This window comes from Notamacropus eugenii, chromosome 1, assembly GCF_028372415.1.
Source record: "Notamacropus eugenii isolate mMacEug1 chromosome 1, mMacEug1.pri_v2, whole genome shotgun sequence".
Taxonomy (NCBI): Eukaryota; Metazoa; Chordata; class Mammalia; order Diprotodontia; family Macropodidae; genus Notamacropus; species Notamacropus eugenii.
In genome coordinates, this window is record NC_092872.1 from 634,098,543 (window position 1) to 634,121,528 (window position 22,986).

Genomic DNA, 22,986 nt, shown 5'->3' on the forward strand with positions numbered 1-22,986 from the left:
TTGTTTTCAAAGTGTACTTTACACAGAAGTTCTTTCATTAGAAAAAAAAGCTTTGTACTTAGTAATCTAGATTTTTATTTCAGAGGAAAGTATACTTTTTGTGCTTCTGGCATTCTGTGATATCTGTTCTAAATTTGCTTTTTACATTTAAAAAATATTATTTGTTAACTACTTACACTATGCATTTAAGGTTATTTCAGAAGTTTTTAATTTGAGTGAAAAGTGACGGTAGTATTTTGATGTGTTGAAGAAAGTTAAAATGCAGTTCATTTTAAACTTTTTTATATTAAATTTTTAGCTGAGAGAGAATGTATTTAAACTACCTAAAACTGTAATACTCTGGCTTTAGATACTTCAAAAAATAGGTCCATGTACATACTCTTTCTATCAACATGGAAATGCTTTCTAGCCTAGTAGATAAATTTCATGGTTTGTGGGAGGAAAAAAAAAATTGTCTAATAGCCAGTGCTCTTGAAATCAGCTTCTCCTAGGCTGGTCATTGGGTTTGTCCTAATACAGCAAAATGTGTTGGGCAGACAACCAGCTCTAAGACCTACCAATCTTACACCTTGCTAGAATAGCTTGGGAGTCACATTTATTTCCATGCCAGTTAAGGAGTCAGAGAAGGACTTTAGTATTGGGGGTTTTATAAAAATACATCTTTCAAATATTGGTAAGAATGTTAAATTTCATGCTCTAGCCTGCCACATTATCAGCTGTCACATGGGGAAGAGCCCAGATTTTAGTAGAACAGTTATCAGAATAGATTTGTGGAGATGAAAAAGACTTAGAAAAGGTTAAGAGTCACTGTGGTCATTTCCTGCTTATTGCTTCTCCCTTCCTCTTTTGCTTCCCTACTTGAAGTATTAAAAATAGTATTTGCTGGATATTTTAGATAGTTCAAGCATAATAAAGTATTTGCTTTAATCTTATGCCTACTGTCACTCTTAATAGATTTTTTTCCTTTTAGTGGCTTAAGTGTGCTAATGTTTAAGAGCAGCACATGTTTAAGCTTGTTTTCCCATGTGAAATGGGCATTTCCAGTGCTTATTTATGTTTACAGGATGGTTTAATACAACAGTGTGGTGAGACAATGAAGGAAACAATTAATGTGAAAACTGTATGTGGCTATTACACATCAGCAGGGACCTATGGATTAGATTCTGTAAAGAAAAAGTGAGTTGTCTTCTCTACTCCAATCCCCCACCCCCTTTGGGATATCAGCTGCTTTGATCTCTTTAAAAAGATGCTTAGTTGGTAAAAAAAAAAAAAAATGAGGAATTGACAAAATGATAGGAATATGGAATCACATCATATCTAAGGAAGTGATGCTTAACACATGCTCCTCAAAAATGTCTTTATTTTTCTTAGTTTTAAATAAAGTGACCTACTTTTTGTAAAAAATATTTATGTACGTTCAAAGTTATGGTTGCTCTTTAAGACACAGTTACTAAAATTTGTGAATGAGACAAAGGAGCTAATGTACTTTGTGAAACTTTTGACAAGCCATGCTTTTTAACCCTTCAAAATTGAAATACTATATTCACATTCAATTTTCAATGGAAGCAGTGGAAATGTGTGCATCATAACTGATCTGCTCTTAAGTAATTTTTAACACAAGAAAAGTGCTAGGAATGGAATTTTCTCACTCAATGAAAAATGCTACTATTTAATTGAGTCAAGGAAAGCTCCCTTAAAAACTTCTGAGAGTAACAGTACTAAATTTCTAGTTGTTAGACTAAAAGATAGTATCATGTCCTGTAAAAATTACTGTTTTCTGTTTATATGACTTGAGGTTTTATTTATCAAAACTTGATAGCCTTTGATAAGATACTTACTATGAAAATAAATATGTAGCAATGTACTGATTGCAGATTTTAAATAATTTCAGGTGCCTTGAATGGCTTCTAAATAACTTGATGACCCATCAGAGTGTTGATCTTTTCAAAGAACTCAGGTATTTGAATTTTAATTAACTTAAAGATAAAAGATCTTAAAGCACGAATTTAAGTTAATATATAAATTTTTTATTTAGGCATAAAGACATGTTGTTTGTGAACACATATAATATTTTAAGGGAACAAATCTTGGTTTCCTTTCTGAACAGTGTAATTGGCATGGAAATTCTTTTTTTCACCCTTATAAGCCCACCAAAACTGCAAAAGAATTTTAGGGACTCTTCATCCAGCTTTCCCTTCTCTTCCCTCCATTGTCCAACTCTGGTAGGTATTTTCAGTCCCTCTCTTGAAACTTTTCCCATTGAAAGTTTTGTTAAAAGACTTGAGAACTTGTTAATTTAAAGTTTTTAACAGGTTAGAGTTTTGGAGTTTAATACTTTTATATTTATCGTATTGCCTCTAGAAAAATTTCTAAATTAAAAACATTGGAAAATTTGAGATTTAGATTCAAAACAGTTTTTAAAGGCTGATAAGGATGACTTAATAACCTGAATGACAAGGTTCAAAAGATTTCAACAGAAAAGAATATTGGATTGAATCTAAAGAGAGAAATGTAAAATCTTTAACTTGGGTTAAAAAAAATCAACTTCACAAGTAATAGATGTATTGGGAAAGCAAAGTAGCATTTTGAAGATTTGGGATTTTAGTAAACTGGAAGCTTAAGATGCATCAACAGCATGTTGATGTCTGTTAGAAAAGCTAATGAGGTCTTAGCCTGCATAAAAAGAGGTATAATGTTTAGGATTAGGGAGTTATGATAGTACTACTGTGTTGTACCCTAGTGAGACCACTTCTGAAGAATTGTGTTTACTTCTGGGTGCCATATTCTAAAAAGGACATTGATAAGCTAGGAAGGATCTAGACCAGGCCTGCATTGCCTGCAGTCCATGGGCCACTTGCAGCACACAAAGGATTCTGGGTTGCCTGTGAAAAATGTAGAGGAAATCTTTTGGTGGGGCTTCAGGTTGTACAGGCCTGGTTTAGACTCAGGCAAATTCCCTTAGTAAAAAGATTTGTTCTGTGAAGTTTGGATTCAGTCAAAGGGCCTGGGCCCCATTTGGGGACCGAGAGGGCCACGTGTGGCCTTGAGCCCTCAGGTTCCCCACCCCAGTCTAGAGGAATAAGATCAGGTTGGTGAAAGAGCCTGGAGATCATGTCACATGAGGGTTAATTAAAGGAGCTGAGAATGTTCAGCTTAGGGGATATCTTGTTAAGTATTTCAAGGCCCATCACAGGATAGAAGAATTAAATTTGTCTTGTTCATACTAGAGGGCAGAACTTGAAGCAAGGATTTGGAGGTAGAATAGAGGTGAATAAAGAAAATTTCCCAGTAATTAGAGCTATTCAGAAATTGAATGATGTATCTCAGGAAGTAGTATAATACAATGGAAGAGCACTGACTCTGGTGTCAGAAGACCTGAGTTCAGTTCTCACCTGAGTCTCACCACTCATGTGACTTTGGGCAGGTCATTTAATGTCCCTGACCCTCAGTTTCCTGATCTGTAAAATAAGAGAGTTGGAATAGATAGGATCTGAAGTACCTTCGAGTTTCAGTAATAATCTAGCTAGCATTTGCATAGTGCAAAGTGCTTTATACACATATCATCTCATAATTGACACCTTCTAGCAAAAAGTCCAAGGACCCCTTTCCTCATATATGAAAAAAGCAGATTGTTCAGGTTTGAGTTGTGCTGGATGGCCTCTGAGGTCCCTTCCCATGTTATGATTCTGTAAGCCCCAGAGAAGTGCCAGCCTGCTGTGTGCTAGGCAATGCAAAGGAAAATGAACCTGGTCCATTCTGGGGAAGAGAGTGACTTTCTGAGGTTCTCACTGTTCCTAAGTTTGTCAGTAGGCTGAGATTTGAACTCAGGTTTCCTAACGCCAAGTCCTGCACACTGTCTGATATTTCAGGGTATCAGAACTTCTTGGCATTTGGTGGTGAGAGCAGTTTTGTCAGCTGTCATAATGTTAAATGCTAACTGAAAATTGGTGTTATGCCATTGATCACTCCATTATTATAAAGTAAAAGAAAATTTTTCTTTATCTTTTTTATATACCTTCTATTCTGTAACTCTTCATTTTTTTTTAATGGTTTGATAATACATTTTATCTTTTCCAGTATAAGCCTCATGAAACAGCTGATCTGTTCTTCTAATCTATTTGTAATGCAAGTGGAAATGGATGTATACACTGCTCTCAAGAAGGTACTGGCCTACTTAAGTATTTCAAGAATTTATAATTTTGTCAATTTAGGTACTTTCTCCACTCATTTACTACCCCTGAATGACTTAGATCAAAATGAGATAATGTTTTTAAAGCGCTTTGGAAAGCCTAAGACACTACATAAATATGAATGATTATTAATTACTCTTAAATATGAACTGTTATTATAATGATCTAGATGGCGTTAAAGAGTTATTTTTTCTTTTGGATCTGCCCTGTGATTTTATCTGACAAGTATAAGGAAATTTTGGAGGGGAAATTTCTTCTATTCGTGGAGGTCAGAACTTACTCTGCATATTACAGCAGGATTGCTTTTGGTAGCGAAAGGATGACTGATTTGCCCAGGGTCACGTAGCCAGCATGTGTCAGGAGCAAGATTTGAATTCAGACTTTCCTGACTAGAGACTGGCTCTTTATCTGTTACACTACCTCTCTCACGTTACTTTGCCCCCCAAATTGATGACTTTATCCAACACTGTGATGAGTTTCTCCAGAGTTTCTTAGGTATTTTATGGACATCAGATATGCAGTCTATCACAAGTTTGTTTGAAGCCTTTTTAGGACTTCATAGGACTATTACCTGGTGCTTCACTGGCATCATCCTTGAGAATTGGGGGTCATTTTCATGCCATTTGAAGCATTTTAAGGGGGACCTTTAGTGTAAGACTAGCACAATATATATTTTTTTCCAATTTTTTAAAAATATTTTTGTTTAAAATTTTGAGTTCCAAATTCTATCCCTTTCTCCCTTCTTCCATCCCTGAGATGGTAAGCAATCAGATATAGGTTATACATGTCCAACATAATATGTGTTTAAAAGGTAGAATGCAATTTGTGTTATATAATTCTAGCATTAAAATAGTGTATGTAACAACTTCTTTGTAATTTTCTATGAAGTGCCTTTTTGAGTTGTAGACATAGCTTGATAGTGATCACCATCTTATATTTTACATGGTGTATTAATTTTCAGAGTACTTTCCTCATGGCATTCCATTTGATTTTCATGAGGTATGCAAGGTGGCTATTATTTTCATTTTACTGATGAGGAAATTGGCTTATGAGAGAACCAAAATAGTCCCCAAGAATATATTAAGTACATACTCTGTCAGGCAGCTAGGTGGCGCAGTAGATAAGAGTGTGGGCCCAGGAGTCAGAAGGACTTGAGTTCAAATTGGTCTTAGAAATTTACTAGCTGTCCCTGAGCAAGTCATGTTACTCTGTTTGCCTTGGTTTCCTCATCTGTAAAAAGAAGAAAATGGCAAACCATGAAAACCCCATATGGGGTCATGAAGAGTCAGTCATGACTGAATAGCATCTGTGTCAGGTATTGTGTTTCCTTTACCCTGGGAGTTTGGATTCTATCAATTTAAGTGTCTACTTGGCCACTAAGTGGCAGTGCTCCATTGTTCTTCCTTCAGGTTTTCTCTAGGACCTTTCCCTTGGAAAGGAGGTATATTGCATTTAAAAACGTTCTAAAATGCCGTAGGAGTGAAATATAGACCCTTTTGAGATTGCTGGCATTTTTTTTTTCCTGCTCTTGAAGGGCTCTGTTACTATCTTTCATCTAAGGAGTGAGTTCTTGGTTCTCTTGCCACAATAGTTACATCAAGTCTTCTGTCAATATTGAAAACGCCTGTGCTGTGATGAGAGAGAAGACTGATGTAGTAATGGCATCAGACCAGAGTCCCGTAGTTTTTTCTCTTGTGTCAAATATTTCTCAAGCAGTTTAAAGAATAGCAATTAAATTAATTGGTGAGTAGTTAAAAGTGAAAGGGCAGTAGATAGGGCACCAGGCCTGGAGTCAGGAGGGCCTGAGTTCAAATTTGGGCCCAGACACTTAATAGTTTTGTGACCCTGGGCAAATCTCTTAACCCTGTTTGTGTCAGTTTCCTTATATAGAAAAGGAAGTGGCAAACCACTCCAGTATCTTTGCCTAGAAAACCCCAAAAGGGGTCATGAGGAGAGTTGGACAGGATGGAAGGACAGACTCCACAAGAAGAAATTAAAATAAATGAGATTTCCAATTTAAAAAATTGTAAAATTTTTAAAAACTTTTAGGAAGTCGTAAATTCTGTTGGATGAAGTGCAATGTTAAGAATCAGTGACTGTTACAGTTTTAATGTTGATTTTCCAAATACTGTGTAGCTTTGAATAAGTTCAGTCTTTCCTAACAACTGTGTTACAGCAAATTAGGCTTTCTCTGGAGTGCCAGCTTATACCCACTGTATATCTGGAATACACATGCTCAATGTATCTTCCACAATTTTTCCCAGTTCTCCCTCCCCATTATTCTAACCACATATTCTAGTCTTTTAGAACACCTCTAGTCACATTGTGAATGTGATCTGTGAATCTAACCTGAAACTACTCTACCGATTAGGTATCCATTACCTGTCTGCTTCCCATTTTGAAATAAGGCTGATTTTTTAAAAAGTCTAACGTTATCTCCCACATGCCCATTTGTATTAGCTGACATGCAGAAGAAATTTAACCAGGTCAAATCTTTTTTAGAAATTTCTAATCATATCATGAAATGAATGAAATTAGGGAACAATAATTTGTCTCATTTGTAAAATGGAGATAATACCTTACTTTTAGCTTTGTTGACTAGTTTAATAATTGGTAAGTATTCTTTAAAATATAAAAACTCTTAACTACATTGAATTCTTATGACTGCATTTGTCATGTAATTTTTTTTTTAATCTAGTGGATGTTTCTTCAGTTAGTGCCTTCTTGGAATGGATCATTAAAACAACTTTTACCTGAAGCAGATACCTGGTTTTCCAAGCGTAGGAAAGGTACGCTTATCCTGTTTTGTGTGAATTTATTTTTTATCATGCATATCAGGCTGAAGATAAAGCAGTACATTCATTGTTAGAACAAGATAATATCTTTTTCCTTTTATTGCTTAACTGTCTTTACTTTTCCCCAAAATAAATTGTACCTAGCAGAGATGTGATGATAGGAGGAATATACAAGGATCAGCTTGCTTTGAGCAGAAATAGTATGAAAGTTCAAATTTACAGAAATACTAATCATTTTTATAGAAGGATTGATTCTAGGATTATTTTACAGAGCAAGTAATATTTTTAATGCAATTTACACACTGATTTTTAAAAATCTTATAAAGCAAGTTGTATTGGTAGAGGATTTGTTTCTTCAAATATGAATGAATCAAGCAAGCATTTATTAAGCAAAGCAATGTGCTAAGTGCTAGGAAGAAGAAGAAGAGAAGTATGAGTCCCTGCCTTTATCCTCCTGGGTTAGAAAGAATGTAAGGAGGATTTCAGCTACAAGTTAGTTGAAAAAGTCTCATGGTCTTTACTGTTGCAACAGTAAAGCAAATGTTAATGCTTCTTCTTTAGTGTCTTTATTTAATGTTACTATTCCCAGTCAGTGACATTTTGTATTTTGTACAATTGGGATTTTGGCTTTTTCTAAATTATTAAATGTAGCAGTGAAGTCAACAATCTATCAGATTTAAGGCCAGTTTTATACATATTGAACTTGGCTGTCACAGTTGCAAACATAAACACTTTTACCTCAGGGTAAAATTAATGTTTTGGAATCTTAAAATTCTTAAAAAATAAAGAATAAAAATCTTGCAAAACTGTAAGAACCTGTTTTTGGTGATAGGAAAAATGGCAGCCTTGATGGAATTACCATTTACCTTATGAAAGAAAATTCCTAATCTGCGATCTATGAGCTTGTTTTTAAAAAATATATTTTAATAACTTTTAGTAGGATTACTTTCCTTTGTAACAGTGTATTTTTTTCATACACTTAAAAAACATTATTCTTAGGAGTCCATAGACTTCTAGTAGGAGGTCCATGACACACAAAAATGGTGAAGAAATCACCTCTAGTCTAGAAAATTGAAATATCAAGATCATTTATATGAGAGTAGCCAACTAGGTGAAATATTGGAATTTAGGGAGTTAAGATGGGAGAGTAGGAGGAAGGTGTTTCCCCAGCCCTTAGGACCTTTTCCCATTCAGATCTCACAATGTGGTTTGTTCTGTATCTCTTTAATCCATTTATGTATTTTTATGTTTTATAGTTAACTCTTGATTTGTCTTGTCTGCCTACTAGACTGTAAGCTTATAGACTCTTAGTAAATGCTGGTTCAATTAAATGTGCTCCAAAAGGATAGTGAACCCTACCTTTTCTAAGCTTTCTATTTCTCCCGATGCCCAGTACAATGATTTGCATGCAGCAGGGGGTAAATATTTATTGAATTAAATTGTATATCACTAAAATTTTTTCTTATACTGATATACGTTGCATGATAAATCTGAGGCTATTGAAAGTTTTATTAGCTTTTTCTTTTTTTATGTATAATTTATTTTTCAGTTCTCAACATTCACTTTCACAAGAATTTGAATTCAAAATTTTCTCCCCATCTCTCCCCCTCCCCCACCTCAGGACAGCATGCATCCCATCCACCCCTTCCTCCAATATGTCCTCCCTTCTATTACCCACCATTCTTCCATCCCCCTTCCCCTCTATTTTCCTGTAGGGCAAAATAGATTTCTATACTCCATTGCTTGTATATCTTAATTTCCAGTTGCATGCTAAAACAGTTTTTAACATTCATTATTAAAGCTTTGAGTTCCATATTCTCTCCCTTCCTCACCACCCACCCTCATTGAGAAAACAAGCAGTTCAATATAGATCATACATGTGTAACAATGCAAAGCACTTCCATAATAGTTATGTTGTAAAAGACTAACCATATTTCCCTCTGTCCTATCCTGCCCTCATTTTATTCCATTCTCTCCCTTAACCTGTCCTCCCACAATAGTGTTTGCTTCTGATTATCCCTTTCCCCAATTTGCTGTCCCTTCTATTATCTTCCCTCTCCTGTCCCCTTCCCCCTTGCCTTCCTGCAGGATAAAATAGATTTCCATATCCATTTGAGTGTGCTATTCCTTCTTTAGCCAAATCCCATGGAGTAAGGCTCACTTCTCTTCTTTCATTTCCCCCTTCTTCCCCTCCATTGTAAAAGCTCTTCCCTCTTTTATGTGAGATGATTTACTACATTCTACCTCTCCCTTTCTCTTACTCCTAGTACATTCTATTTAACAGTAAATTTTATATTTTTTAGATATTCTCCCTTCATATTCAGCTAACCCTGTGCCCTCTCTGTCTATGTATGTGTGTGTGTGCATAAACGCACACACACATACATACGTACACCCATGTACAAAATATACCTACATATATATAATGTACACATACATACATGCCCATATACACCTACATATATGTTCCCTCTAACTACCTTAATACTGAAAAAGGTCTCATGAGTTACAAATAACATCTTTCCATGTTGGAGTGTAAGTAGTTCAACTTTAATGAGTTCCTTAAGGCTTCTCTTTTCTGTTTACCTTTTCATGTTTCTCTTGATTCTTGTATTTGAAAGTCAGGTTTTCTATTCAGCTCTGGTCTTTTCAACAAGAATGCATTGGAAGTCCTCTGTTTCATTGAAATTCCATTTTTCCCCATGGAGTATTATACTCAGTTTTGCTGGATAGATGATTTTTGGTTTTAATCCTACCTCCTTTGACTTCTGGAATATCATATTCCAAGCCCTTTGATCCCTTAGTGTAGAAGCTGCTAAATCCTTTGTTATCCTGATTGTATTTCCACAATACTTGAATTGTTTCTTTCTGGCTGCTTATAATATTTTCTCCTTGATCTGGGAACTCTGGAATCTGGCTACAATATTCCTAGGAGTTTTCCTTTTGGAATCTCTTTCAGGAGGTGATCAGTGAGTTCTTTCCATTTCTGTTTTACCCTGGGCAGTTTTCCTTGATAATTTCTTGGAAGATGATGTCTGGGCTCTTTTTTTGCTCATGGTTTTCAGTTAGACCAATAATTTTTAAATTATCTCTCCTGGATCTATTTTCCAGGTCAGTTGTTTTTCCAAGGAGATATTTCACATTATCTTCTATTTTTTCATTCTTTTGGTTTTGTTTTATATAATTTCTTGGTTTTCTTCAGTAAGCTTTTCAACCTCCTTTTTCATTTGGCCAATTCTGTTTTTTAAAACATTCTTCTCCTCATTGGCCTTTTGGACCTCTTTTCCATTTGGGTTAGTGTATTTTTAAAGGTGTTTTCTTCAGCATTTCTTGGAGTCTCTTTTGGCAAGCTGTTGATTCACTTTTCATGATTTTCTTGCATCACTCTCATTTCTCTTCCCAGTTTTTCCTCCACCTCTCTTACTTGATTTTCAAAATCCTTTTTGAGCTCTTCCATGGCCTGAGGTCATTGCAATTTCTTTTTTGGAAGTTTTAGATGTAGAAGCCTTGACTTTGATATCTTCCTCTGATGGTATGCTTCATCTGAAAGCATGGAAGAAAATACTTTTTCAGTAAGAAAGTAACATATAGTCTTATTTTTTCCCCTTTTTTGGACATTTTCCCAGCCAGTTACTTGACTTTTGAGTCCTTTATCAAGTGGAGGGTATACTACCCTAGGCTTCAGAGGTTTTGTGCAGCTGTTCTCTGAGATATCTCTAGGGGCCTGTAAATTCTCAGTTCCTCCATGGTGGTACAATCAAGGGAGAGGAGTTTACTCCTTTCCTGGTCTGCGAGCCACCACACCTCTTTTCTGCCCTGGAACTGCAAGTAGGTTCCCTCTCCACACCCACCACTAGCTGTACCACACCAGCGCCAGTTCTCCTCCTCCCCCCAGGACTGCCACTCAGGGCTGAGATCCAGATCAGCTACTTGATTCCCCTAGGGTCTTTAGGTTGAGGGCTCCAAAACTGGATGCCGCTGCCCTGGGGCCTGGGGCTGTGAACAGACCACGCTCCCCTCTCACCCAGGTGAAAGAGCTTTCTTACTGACCTTTGAAGCTGTCTCTGGTGTTTGTGGGTTGAGAAATCTGGGAACTGCAGCTGCTATCCATGATTTCATACCCTGAAGCCTGCTGTAGTCTTGTCTGTGTTACGTAGCTTAGGCTGGGCCGTACTCCTCTCTAAGCCTGGTGCAATAGACCTTTCCTGTTGGCCTTCCAGGCTGTCTTGGGCTGGAAATATGTTTCACTCTGTCATTTTTGTGACTTCTGCTGCTCTAGAATAGAGTCATTTTTTTACAGGTATTTTATGGGTTATGTGGGGAGAGCTAGAGCAGGTTCGCCATCTTGGCTCCATCCTGCCTGTTTTTCTTTAATAACCTTTTATTCCCTATTCTTATTAAGGTAGAACTGCCATCACTAGATTTTTCCTAAAACATTTGAATGCATTTGGTTTGAAGTTGAAACACTGATTTTGACCCAGTCATATGGAAATAGAGCCAGGCCATCAGTTTTTCATTCAGGTTCAGCTGTCCTCCTTCAGAAGACCAGTCCACAGACTCTGAGGGACCCTTTTTAAAATTAATTCTTTTTACATTCATTTTTTAAAAAAATTTGAGTTCTGAATTCTGTCCCTCCCTCCAGTTCTTTCCCACCTATTGAGAATGCAGGCAATAGGATATCAATTATGTGTGTGAAATTGTGCAAAACAGGTTTCTGTTAACCATGTGGCAAAAAAAAAAAAAGGCAAGGAAAATAAAATGGAAAAAATATACTTCAGTCTGCATCAGACTTCATCATTTCTCTCACTGAAGTTGAATAACATTTTTCATCTGAGTCTCTTTAGAAGTATGGTTGATTTCTGAGTTTTGGGGGGTTTTTGTTTGATCTTGCTGGTCAAAAACAAGGAATTATTCCCTTTCTTTCATGCAAATGAGCCCAAGCCCAGTGAAGCTCTAGAACTGATTTGTCTTCTATGATCTCTTCAATATTTTTAATTTGTGATGCAGTAGGGTCTTTGAAAGCTCTAGAACAGGGATGGGGAAACCTTAAGGTCACATGTAACCTTCTGGCCTTTTGACTAAGACTAAGTTTTATAGAACGAATCCTTTTTATTAAGGGGATTTGTTCTGTGAAGTTTGGATTCCATCAGAGGGCCACACTTGAGAATCTAGAGGACCCACATGTACTCTTAAGGCTTCAAGTTCCCCACTCCTGTTCTATAAGTTACATGTAACTTATGTGCTTATGCAATATATCATTTGTTTCAAAAAATGTGATTTCTTCAGCTTTGGTAGTACCTGCAACTGTGCAGATCACATCATTCCCCCTCATCATCACTTAGTTGCTCTGGCCTTAAAATAAATCATCTGGCAACCTTTTGATGACAAGCAGTCTAAATTTAGCTTGATCTTTAGATACAGAGTTGTTTCCTGCACCTTTACTTATGCTTTATATTTCAGTAGGATGTGCCAGAGTTTGTGCCCCATTGAAATGATCAGACCCCAAAGTCATTTCTGTGTCATGATGACACATTAGAGTAGAGCCTTCTAGTGCTGCTATATATCTGTATATAGTCCTTCATGGGATATACACTGCTTCTTAGAAAACCAAGTTAATATTTGGGAGAAAGCAGAACAATATTTATTTTCTACTTTGTGCAGATTTTGAAGATATTGCCTTCCTTGAAATTGAACAGGGAAAAGCTTTTATACCAGTATTCAGGCACTTGAGGTTGCAGTATATCATCAGTGATTTAGCTTCTGCAAGAATCATTGAACGAGATGCTCTCATACCTTCAGGTAAGAGAATACAAAATAATTATTTTAACAGCAACATTGAGTTCATTATTGTTTCACTGTGCTAGCTAATTTATAGAGTACCTTAAATTCTTTAAAGTTGATTGTCCTAAAAAGTTAAGTTTCATGAAAAAACCTTTTTCTTTCTTTTTGAGCATTGTAAAACTTCACATGAATATACATATATAATGTCTGGAAACTGGAGTTTTAAATATTTTGAAATTATTTTTTGATTACTTTTCTAAGTCATATCTTTTGATCTAAAAATTCCATCCAATATTAAGTCATATACATATGAAGTACATAATAATATTTCTTTTTTCAGGTTTCTTTTGTAAACTTATATAGTCTAAAGTGCTCAAATTTGGGGGCAGCTAGGTGGTGCAGTGAATAGAGTACTGGCCTTAGAGTCATGAGAACCTGAGTTCAAATCCAATTTCAGACCCTTGACACTGACTAACTGTGTGACCTTGGGTGAGCCACCTAACCCCCATTGCCTTGCCTTCCCCTCCTCCAAAAAGAAAAATAAAATGATCAAATTTATATAAAAATCACAAAATATTTGAAATTGTAGGTTGAAAATATCTAATTTTGGTACTCCATATTTTTTTGAAGACCCATTTATCTATGTCTAAGACATAAATAGTCTCCTGGAATGATATTTATAGAAGTAATAGCATGGAAAAAATAATTTTAACTTTATTACCTTCTGATATATTTGAAAAGAATCCTGTTTAAAAGATTTCTTTCAACAGTCTTTTGGAAAAAATGTTAAAAAGTATGGGACCCATTTGAAGACATCTTCACAGAATAGAGTGGTGCCTATATTATTATAAAATTTTGCTTTTGTTTATGAGTAAGTTCTCAAAAAAACTGAGAAGAAATTATTCCCTTTGGTTCATGGTTGTACAGTTGTTGGGGAGAATACTGTGCTCTGTCCAGATATTTGGCCATGCTTCTGTTGGGAGATGATAAACAGATGCTAATTATATGTCCTTCCTGATTACTTTGTTTTGAGGAACCTTTGAGAGATACCTTATGATTCATAGTTTGAAAGTCTCAATCATAATATATTCTTAAATGTAAGTTATGCTGTTTTGTGCATGATATGTTTTAAAAAGTGACAAATGTTTATATCATCTTGAATCAGTTTGATTTTTGGTGGGAGATAAAATAAAGGAGACAGTGTTGATTGATAGGCCAATAGCAAGGTTGGGAGTCAGAAACATCTGGGTTCAAGTCGTATTTCTGACATATACTGGATCTGTGACATTGGGCAAGTCACTTAAAGCTCTCACTGCCCCAGAAAACTCTCTGAGACTCTATGTTATAGAACAGATGCCAATCCACATTAGTCCCTGGACTTTCCACATTCAGAAAGATAAAGTGGTGTTGATAAAAGGATAAAGATGGTCCAAAAGTTGAATGCCTTAGCATGTGAGCTTAGAGCACCCTGTTCAATGGGGTCTCCTCACAAATGAAGAGACATGGATGTAAATTATTTCTTGCTCCCTATGTCATCCTCCCCACCCCCACAAACCAACAAAGACCTACTTTTACATTCTTAACACACAGTAGAGGGTTTCATTAGCATGAGCCAGAAAAAAAAGTCTTTGGTTACTCACTTAACATTTGTCATAATTATTTAATACTTAGTGTTACTAGCCCATTAGGGGGTATATGTAGCAACCAACTTTGGGGTTTAAGAGTTTCCTTTTTGCTGTTGCTAACTGCCACTTCTTAGCCTATCTTCCCTCACCTGTATACGTACTATTCAGCCTATATTTTTAAATTTCGTACAGTATAGACTGTTGAATTCTTTAGTATGTGTAAAATGTTGTAGACTTCATTATAACAATTCATTGTGTGGTTTTAGATATTTAGGTTTCTCAAATCACATTATTTTTATGTAAGAGAAATCAAACTGCAGTTAAGATGGATATTAGTTCCACCCTTAGCACTAACATTATAAAGAAATTCTTCTATATGGTTATCTGTGTTTATGTACCTAATTGTAGGTGTACCAGTGACTTTTTTTTATTAAATTTATTTATTTAACTTTTAACATTCATTTTCACAAAATTTTGGGTTACAAATTTTCTCCCCTTTTATCCCCTCCCCCCCAAACACCAAGCATTCTAATTGCCCCTATGACTAATCTGCTCTCTCTTCTATCATCCCTCTCTGCCCTTGTCTCCATCTTCTCTTTTGTCCTGAAGGGCCAGATAACTTTCTATACCCCTTTACCTGTATTTCTTATTTCCTAGTGGCAAGAACACTACTCGACGATTGATCCTAACACTTTGAGTTCCAACTTCTCTTCATCCCTCCCTCCCCACCCCTTCCCTTTGGAAGGCAAGCAATTCAATATAGGCCAAATCTGTGTAGTTTTGCAAATGACTTCCATACTAGTTGTGTTGTATAAGACTAACTATATTTCCCTCCATCCTATCCTGTCCCCCATTACTTCTATTCTCTTTTGATCCTATCCCTCCCCATGCGTGTGAACCTCAAATTGCATCCTCCTCCCCATGCCCTCCCTTCTATCATCCCCCCCACCCTGCTTATCCCCTTATCCCCCACTTTCCTGTATTGTGAGATAGGTTTTCCTACCAAAATGAGTGTGCATTTTATTCTTTCCTTTAGTGGAATGTGATGAGAGTAGACTTCATGTTTTTCTCTCACCTCCCCTCTTTATCCCTCCACTAATGAGTCTTTTGCTTGCCTCTTTTATGAGAGATAATTTGCCCCATTCCATTTCTCCCTTTCTCCTCCCAATATATTTCTCTCTCACTGCTTGATTTCATTTTTTTTTAAGATATGATCCCATCCTCTTCAATTCACTCTGTGCACTCTGTCTCTATGTGTGTGTGCGTGTGTGCATGTGTGTGTGTGTAATCCCACCCAGTACCCAGATACTGAAAAGTTTCAAGAGTTACAAATATTGTCTTTCTATGTAGGAATGTAAACAGTTCAACTTTAGTAAGTCCCTTATGACTTCTCTTTGCTGTTCACCTTTTCCTGGTTCTCTTCATTCTTGTGTTTGAAAGTCAAATTTTCTTTTCAGCTCTGGTCTTTTCATCAAGAATGCTTGAAAATCCTCTATTTCATTGAAAGACCAATTTTTCCCCTGAAGTATTATACTCATTTTTGCAGGGTAGGTGATTCTTGGTTTTAGTCCTAGTTCCTTTGACTTCTGGAATATCCTATTCCATGCCCTTCCATCCCTTAATGTAGAGGCTGCTAGATCTTGTGTTATCCTGATTGTAATTCCACAATACTTGAATTGTTTCTTTCTAGCTGCTTGCAATATTTTCTCCTTCACCTGGGAATTCTGGAATTTGGCCACAATGTTCCTAGGAGTTTCTCTTTTTGGATCTCTTTCAGGCGGTGTTCTGTGGATTCCTTGAATATTTATTTTGCCCTCTGGTTCAAGAATCTCAGGGCAGTTTTCCTTGATAATTTCATGAAAGATGATGTGTAGGTTCTTTTTTTGATCATGGCTTTCAGGTAGTCCCATAATTTTTAAATTGTCTCTCCTGGATCTATTTTCCAGGTCAGTTGTTTTTCCAGTGAGATATTTCACATTATCTTCCATTTTTCCATTCTTTTGGGCTTGTATTGTGATATCTTGCTTTCTCACAAAGTCCTTAGCCTCCATCTGTTCCATTCTAATTTTGAAAGAACTATTTTCTTCAGTGAGCTTTTGAATCTCCTTTTCCATCTGGCTAATTCTGCTTTTGAAAGCATTCTTCTCCTCATTGGCTTCTTGAACCTCTTTTGCCAATTGAGTTAGCCTATTTTTCAAGGTGTTATTTTCTTCAACATTTTTTTGGGTCTCCTTTAGCAGGGTGCTGATTTGTTGTTCATACTTTGACTTCATGCCTCTCATTTCTCTTCCCAGCTTTTCCTCCACCTCTCTAACTTGATTTTCAAAATTCTTTTTGAGCTCTTCCATGGCCTGAGCCCATTGGGTGGGCTGGGACACAGAAGCCTTGCCTTCTGTGTCTTTGCCTGATGGTAAGCATTGTTTTTCCTCATCAGAAAGGCAGGGAGGAAATGCCTGTTCACCTAGAAAGTAACCTTCTATGGTCTTATTTCTTTTCCCTTTTCTGGGCATTTTCCCAGCCAGTGACTTGACCTCTGAATATTCTCCTCACACCCACCTCCCCTCCTGATCCTCCCAGCCAGTGTTTGGGGTGTGAGATTCAAATGCTGCTTCCAGCCTCAGGGCTTTGGGCGGGGGCAGGGCTGCTATTCAGTGTGAGATTAAGTTCATGTGCTGAGGTTGGGGCAGGGCCACCTCTCAGGCTCAGTTCCCTCAGGGGGTTTATGCACAGACCTTCAACAGTGGATCCAGGCAGCCGCCTCCCAGCCTCTAAGGGGGGGGGGGGGGCGAGTTATGGGGGCACCCCACTCCCCTCTCGACCTGCCAAAGAGACTCTCTCACCGATCCCCCCCCCGTCACCTGTGGGCGGAGGGACTTGTGTGGCCACTGGAGATCCCGTCCCTGAAGCCTGCTCAGGTCTGTTTCTCTTGGTGCCGCGGCTGCGGCTGGGCTGGGCTGGGCTCCGCGTCTGCAGCGCAACGGACCTTTTGCGAGAGGTTTGCAGGTCCCTCTGGAACAGAAATCTTCTTCTCTTCACTGTTCTGTGGCCTCACTGCTCCAGAATTCGCCATGAGTTACTTTATACCGATGTTGTATAGGTTGTGGGTTCGGAGCTATGCGTATTTGCCTCTTTCTACTCCACCATCTTGGCTCCGCCTCCAGCAGTGACTTTTAATTGCTGCTCAGTGTTATGGAATATACTGCCATTTTTTTGTACTTAATATACAGTAGTCACAGTGTGGCATATTGTATGTTATTTTTTTTTATGTAAACCAAATGGTGAATAAATTTTATACCATTTACCATATCTGGAGTTATCATTTATTTTCTAGTCCCTGACCCTGTTGATGGAATAATGTAGAATTACTGTGAGTTTAAGTGAGATTATACATGTTAGTTAAAGGAATTTTTTTGAAGGAAAGAAGCCATAAATATTTAAACATAATATGAATCATTTACTAAGTAAAAATTTATGTCAGGTTAAATACATTATTTAGACTTGGACTTTAAGTATTAAAGCAAACTTGACATTATTATCCAAAGTACATATGAATAATCTGTTTTAATAATAAAAATAGAATTGAATCATTTATTAAAACCTTCTACTAAAAACATTCCCTTATATAAGGTTAAGATAGATCTCTTTGAGGGCTTAATGTCAGATGAAATATCTATAAGACCTTTTTGTTCACTCTGGATTATCTGTTAGTGTAGTTATTTAAAACCCATATTAAGATCCTGATGCTAGGCGCTAAGTACAGTAGAAAGTTATATGCTTAGTTCACCAACATTTGATCTTACGGATTAAAGTTTAATGGTAAGACTTTTTGAAGAGAAAAAAGATTTGTTCTACATAGAAATACTGACCCTCTTGTTTTGAGCTAGAGATAAACATTGCCTATTGGTTAAAGAGTAAAATTTTGAGGGTTTGTTTTTTTTTACGTTAGTAAATCTGTCTAAATACATTATTTTTTCAAATAATATTTATGGAGGCTTCACTTATACTTAATGGGAGATAGATAATTCTATATAATTTTAACAATGTACTTTAAAAATTCTATCTCAATATACCTTGCTCTGAAAAATCTTTATTTTCTGCCACCTTACATATACTTAGTGGATGATCTTTAACGGTTGCTGTGGTTAAGAAATTCAAGACCCTATAGGCAATCTGGTGATGACCTTCTCTGAATATAGGGAGACCAGACCTTTGTATAACCAATAGAGTCCAATCAGTGATGGGCCCATATTTAAAATGTTTTTAGCTTGTTACAACCTAGAAGAGCTTGCGACATTCATTATCCAAGCCTTTTGAGAAAATAGGGTTATTTTCATGCCACATTAAGGCATCAGAGGAACATTTGAGTAGAGATGGATGATTTTGTAGAGAGTCTGATCATCAGTTCAGAGACAAGGGTAATCACCTTGATGGATCTGGCATTCCTGAAGTTTTATGCAGTTAAAATATTTTTTCTCAAGTTACAGAAATAATATTTTCCTTTTTTGGATTGATATATTTTAAAAGAAGTCATTTGACTAACAGGAAGCAGAAAATTGTTTTCTGACAACAAATAAAAATTGAATGAGGAAGCAAAGGCCAAATAAGCTGTATTGTGTTTTAAACTAAAAATTCAAACATGCAGAGGCTTTTTTGCTTATTCAGATAGTTTTGTGCTCATATTGTCAAAGGAAAGCATCCAAAACATAAGTTTGATTTAGTTAAAATAGCTTGGGGGTTTTTTGTTCTTATTTTTTGATGCTTTCACTTTACCTAATAGAGTGTGACAAAATTATCACCCAGGTATTCATGAATAACCTTGCTGAATTGGAACTGGTTCATCCTAGCAAGTGGGCTACTCAGTTGTCTTCGTCTTGATATAGTAAATAAAGAAAACAATTCATTATTCATGATGTTACCCTGAGATACCTGAGATAAAAAATTTATGAATTATAGATACACATGTGTATATAATTTTGTTTACTTTTAGAATTTACATATCTTCCAGAATGAAGTCTAGCCTGCCTTTGAGGTATGAAGAATTAAGGCTGAATCAAACAGTAAAAAGTATGCATTTTGTTGAAAAAATGATTATCAGTTCTTCCTGAGTAATAATTTAAATAAGACTTTGAAACAAAATCATAACTTTTTTATTCTCTACTTTTTATTTCATCAATGTGAATAGTTTACTATGGAGGGACTTCTCTCCCATGGCAGATGAAAGGCTTCTCTGAAACCTAGTGGAGAATTACAGAACTTTTACTCATTTCAGATGATTTACTGTTTTGAATGTAAAGAATTTGTGAAATGCAAACCCACTGAATGATTGATTATTTTGCTTTAGTTTTCTCATGTTTTTAAAAGTATATAAGTCCTGTAAACTTTTCCTTTTCTGTTTTTATCTTCCAATTTTAGAATGGTTGGCCTCTGTTTACAAACAGCAGTGGTTTGCCATGCTCAGGGCAGAACAAGACAGTGATACGGGGTAGGTATAAGCTATTAGACTTTTTTTAATCCACTATTTCTTTGCTGTTTAAATTGTAATTTACAGTGATTACCCTAAAGAGTCTAGACTATGAGACTATAACACATAATAAAGCTAAAGCCACAATAGTAAGTTTCTGAATGTGACAGTAATTTGAATTATTTTATTGTTTTATGTTCCTAATGCATAATTTTCAAATTTGCTGGGAGATTAAACTAATGCTTCCCTTCCTTAAGTAGGTCTAGATTAATAGAATGAAAACTTTTGAGGTGTTTTCTGATCAAATGAGGTTATGTATAAAGTGCTTAGTATACTGCTCGGCACATAGATGATATATAAATGCCAGTCATAATAATAATTATTATTGTATTTTAAATGATCTAGATTTTAAAAGGACTGCTCTCATTCACTTGAGAGTAAATTTGTGTTTTTGTTTTCTTTTGAATTTCATCAATGCAAGATAGTATTGTTAGTAATATCTCTATGTTTGGAGTTTTTTTACATTCTCTGATTTATAAAAGTCCTATTAGGTGCAGAATAGAAATGGAGGCAATGAGAAATGCAACGTAAAATTTGAACCTGTTTATTTAACAAATATGTGAAATCAAATAATTAAATCATAGTATCCCTGTCATTCTTATGTAACCACCAGTGGGAAAACTCATTCTTTAAATCTAGTAGCACATGTTTCTCTGTTCTTTTACTTCAGAATTCACAGTGAACTATTGTCTGTCATCAAAATCATTTGTTATATATATTTCTAGACCTCAGGAAATTAATAAAGAGGAACTTGAAGGAAATAGCATGAGGTGTGGTAGAAAACTTGCCAAGGATGGTGAAGTAAGTACCAGTTGTGGTTTGCTTACATTCTTATTCCAATTATTTAACAGTAAAATAGGAAGTCTGATTTTTCTTCTACTTTAAAAAAATTTTTCTGACATGTAGGCCCTGCTGTGCTTGGAGGTGGAGCAGCTATTGTCCTCTATATTTGATGATACTTATACTATTTTTAAATGAATAATTGTGAACATGTGTACCATAATTCAAGCTTCTCACTTTTGTATTTGAGTTTTCAAATCAGTAGAACATACTTTAAGAATCTGTCATTTCATGGGCTTGTGGGTATTTTCCTTCTCTTAGTGACTGGTCTTTGAAAGTTTCTATGTCTGAGTCTGTGGTTGTGAGATTGAGCAAAGAGTGGACCTTGGCAATAGACACAGACCATCACTGAGTCTATTACTAGAAACGTGTCAGTCTTGATAGGACCTTGTCATCCACGTTGAGAAGAGGCATCAAAGTTTAATGATGGTCTTCATGTTCTAATTTATTTGACCCACTCAGGCCTTCCTTAGCTACCCATGTGCTTGTTAATTAACCAATCTCCTGGTATTTAAGGTTCAAGGAGCTTAGAAACCAAAGAATGAATATTTAATGATTCGTGGTGGTTATTTTCTCCTAGCTTCTTGGCTCCCTGAGCTGTCATCTGTTAGGTTAGGTTTCTTGTTAGAAGTCTCTTTTTTATTTTAAAGCAGCCTGGAAAAGATGTATCTCACCAATACCTGTGGATAGTTAATAGTTATGTTGAGGTAACAGATTGGAAAGATTTGGAGGTGGGGTATAGGATGGCAGTGGTGGACAGTGGCACAAATGAAAGAGGAGTATAAGGGTCATAGGAAAGGAGTAGCAGCAACCCCAGTCTTACTGTATTTTGAATTATTGTTGACTTACCAATATCATAAACTGAAATAACAGCTTCTTTTTTGTATTTTTTTCAGTACTGCTGGCGGTGGACAGGGTTTAACTTTGGCTTTGACTTACTTGTCACTTACACCAATCGCTATATTATTTTCAAGCGAAACACACTGAATCAGCCATGCAGTGGATCTGTCAGTTTACAGCCTCGAAGAAATATAGCATTCAGGTAGGATAAAAGGAAGAGGTGGGTGATTATTAGAACTGAAAAAACACCAATGGGGTATAATACAAGTGAGCTTTGTGTGCAGCCAAATGGCCACAGGGTCCCCAGCTGTACTGACAAGTCACTAGGGGATTCACCAAAGGTTGTCTGCTCAGGAAGTGATAGATCTGCTGAGTTCTGTCCCTATGCAACTGACTGCCTCTTTGTTTTGCTTAAATTTTTTTCCATGGAACTAGTTAATGATGTTTGGTGTTTCTGTTATATGCTAGCGACCTCAGAATTGGTGGAGAAGTAATCCTGGAATCTAAGGGATGAGTAGTAGAAAGTAATGCTGTAGGATATAGTAGTTCATCATCAGTAGCATTGATATTGGGCTGTCTTCTACATTTATAATACATAGGTGTCAGAAGTCATAAATATGGCAATATGAGGGCAAGCAAATCTACTACCCATGTCCACAACTTTGTACAATGCTGATAATTCCAACTTTTATTACCAGTCTTTTCTGGTAGTATGTATTTGATGAAGTATGTAGGCAGACAAATTGAGACATAGCCTGCCAAGCACGTTCTAAAAAGTAAGTCATATGGAGATCACAAATTATTTTTCTTCCATCTCAAGAATTGTATGATAGCAGATATCATAAGATTAAAGAAATCAGATTGTACTTTGAAGTCAATTTAATTGGTTCTGTAAAGTCTTATCAGGAAGGCTTGTAGCATCACTGCTTGAAAGATAAAAGGTAAAAGCATTAAAACTGAGGTTTCAAAAAGAAATTTGCAATTAAAATTCATTAATGGACTCAGTTTTCAAATTATTTGATAAAGATGTTTTCTTTATGATCCTAGACTACGTTTGGCTTCTCTTGATAGTAGTGGGAAACTGATTTGTAGTAGAACAACTGGATACCAAATACTTACTCTTGAAAAGGATCAGGTAGGTTGACTTTGTGGTCTTTTGAAAATAATCTTCTGTTTAATGCTTCATATTAATAGAAAGTTGATTCCTACAGTTGTGCAGAAAGTGTATCACTCAAGTAGCGTTTTTTGTAATGATCAGTGTGCAGATTTTAAAATGTAGTTAGAAATTAAAATTTCTTCTATAGGAACTGAATTTTAAAAACTAGGTCTGTGGAGAGGAAAGGTAGCTCAAAGTAATTAACCTGTTTCTAGCTATTTTTCCTTATCTGAAACCT

The 22,986-nt window shown here is 36.1% G+C and overlaps 1 protein-coding gene across 1 annotated transcript in view; it reads left to right on the forward strand.

The window, feature by feature from the left end:
- The window catches only part of GMCL1 (germ cell-less 1, spermatogenesis associated), a 33,748-nt gene that overhangs the window by 7,346 nt on the left and 3,416 nt on the right, over nucleotides 1-22,986 (forward strand). The window contains exons 5-13 of the mRNA XM_072635354.1: nucleotides 1,064-1,176; nucleotides 1,892-1,957; nucleotides 4,078-4,162; nucleotides 6,889-6,979; nucleotides 12,647-12,784; nucleotides 19,804-19,873; nucleotides 20,638-20,713; nucleotides 21,649-21,794; nucleotides 22,640-22,727. Coding sequence (XP_072491455.1) covers nucleotides 1,064-1,176; nucleotides 1,892-1,957; nucleotides 4,078-4,162; nucleotides 6,889-6,979; nucleotides 12,647-12,784; nucleotides 19,804-19,873; nucleotides 20,638-20,713; nucleotides 21,649-21,794; nucleotides 22,640-22,727 — 873 coding nt within the window. The remainder of the gene's footprint in view (nucleotides 1-1,063; nucleotides 1,177-1,891; nucleotides 1,958-4,077; nucleotides 4,163-6,888; nucleotides 6,980-12,646; nucleotides 12,785-19,803; nucleotides 19,874-20,637; nucleotides 20,714-21,648; nucleotides 21,795-22,639; nucleotides 22,728-22,986) is intronic.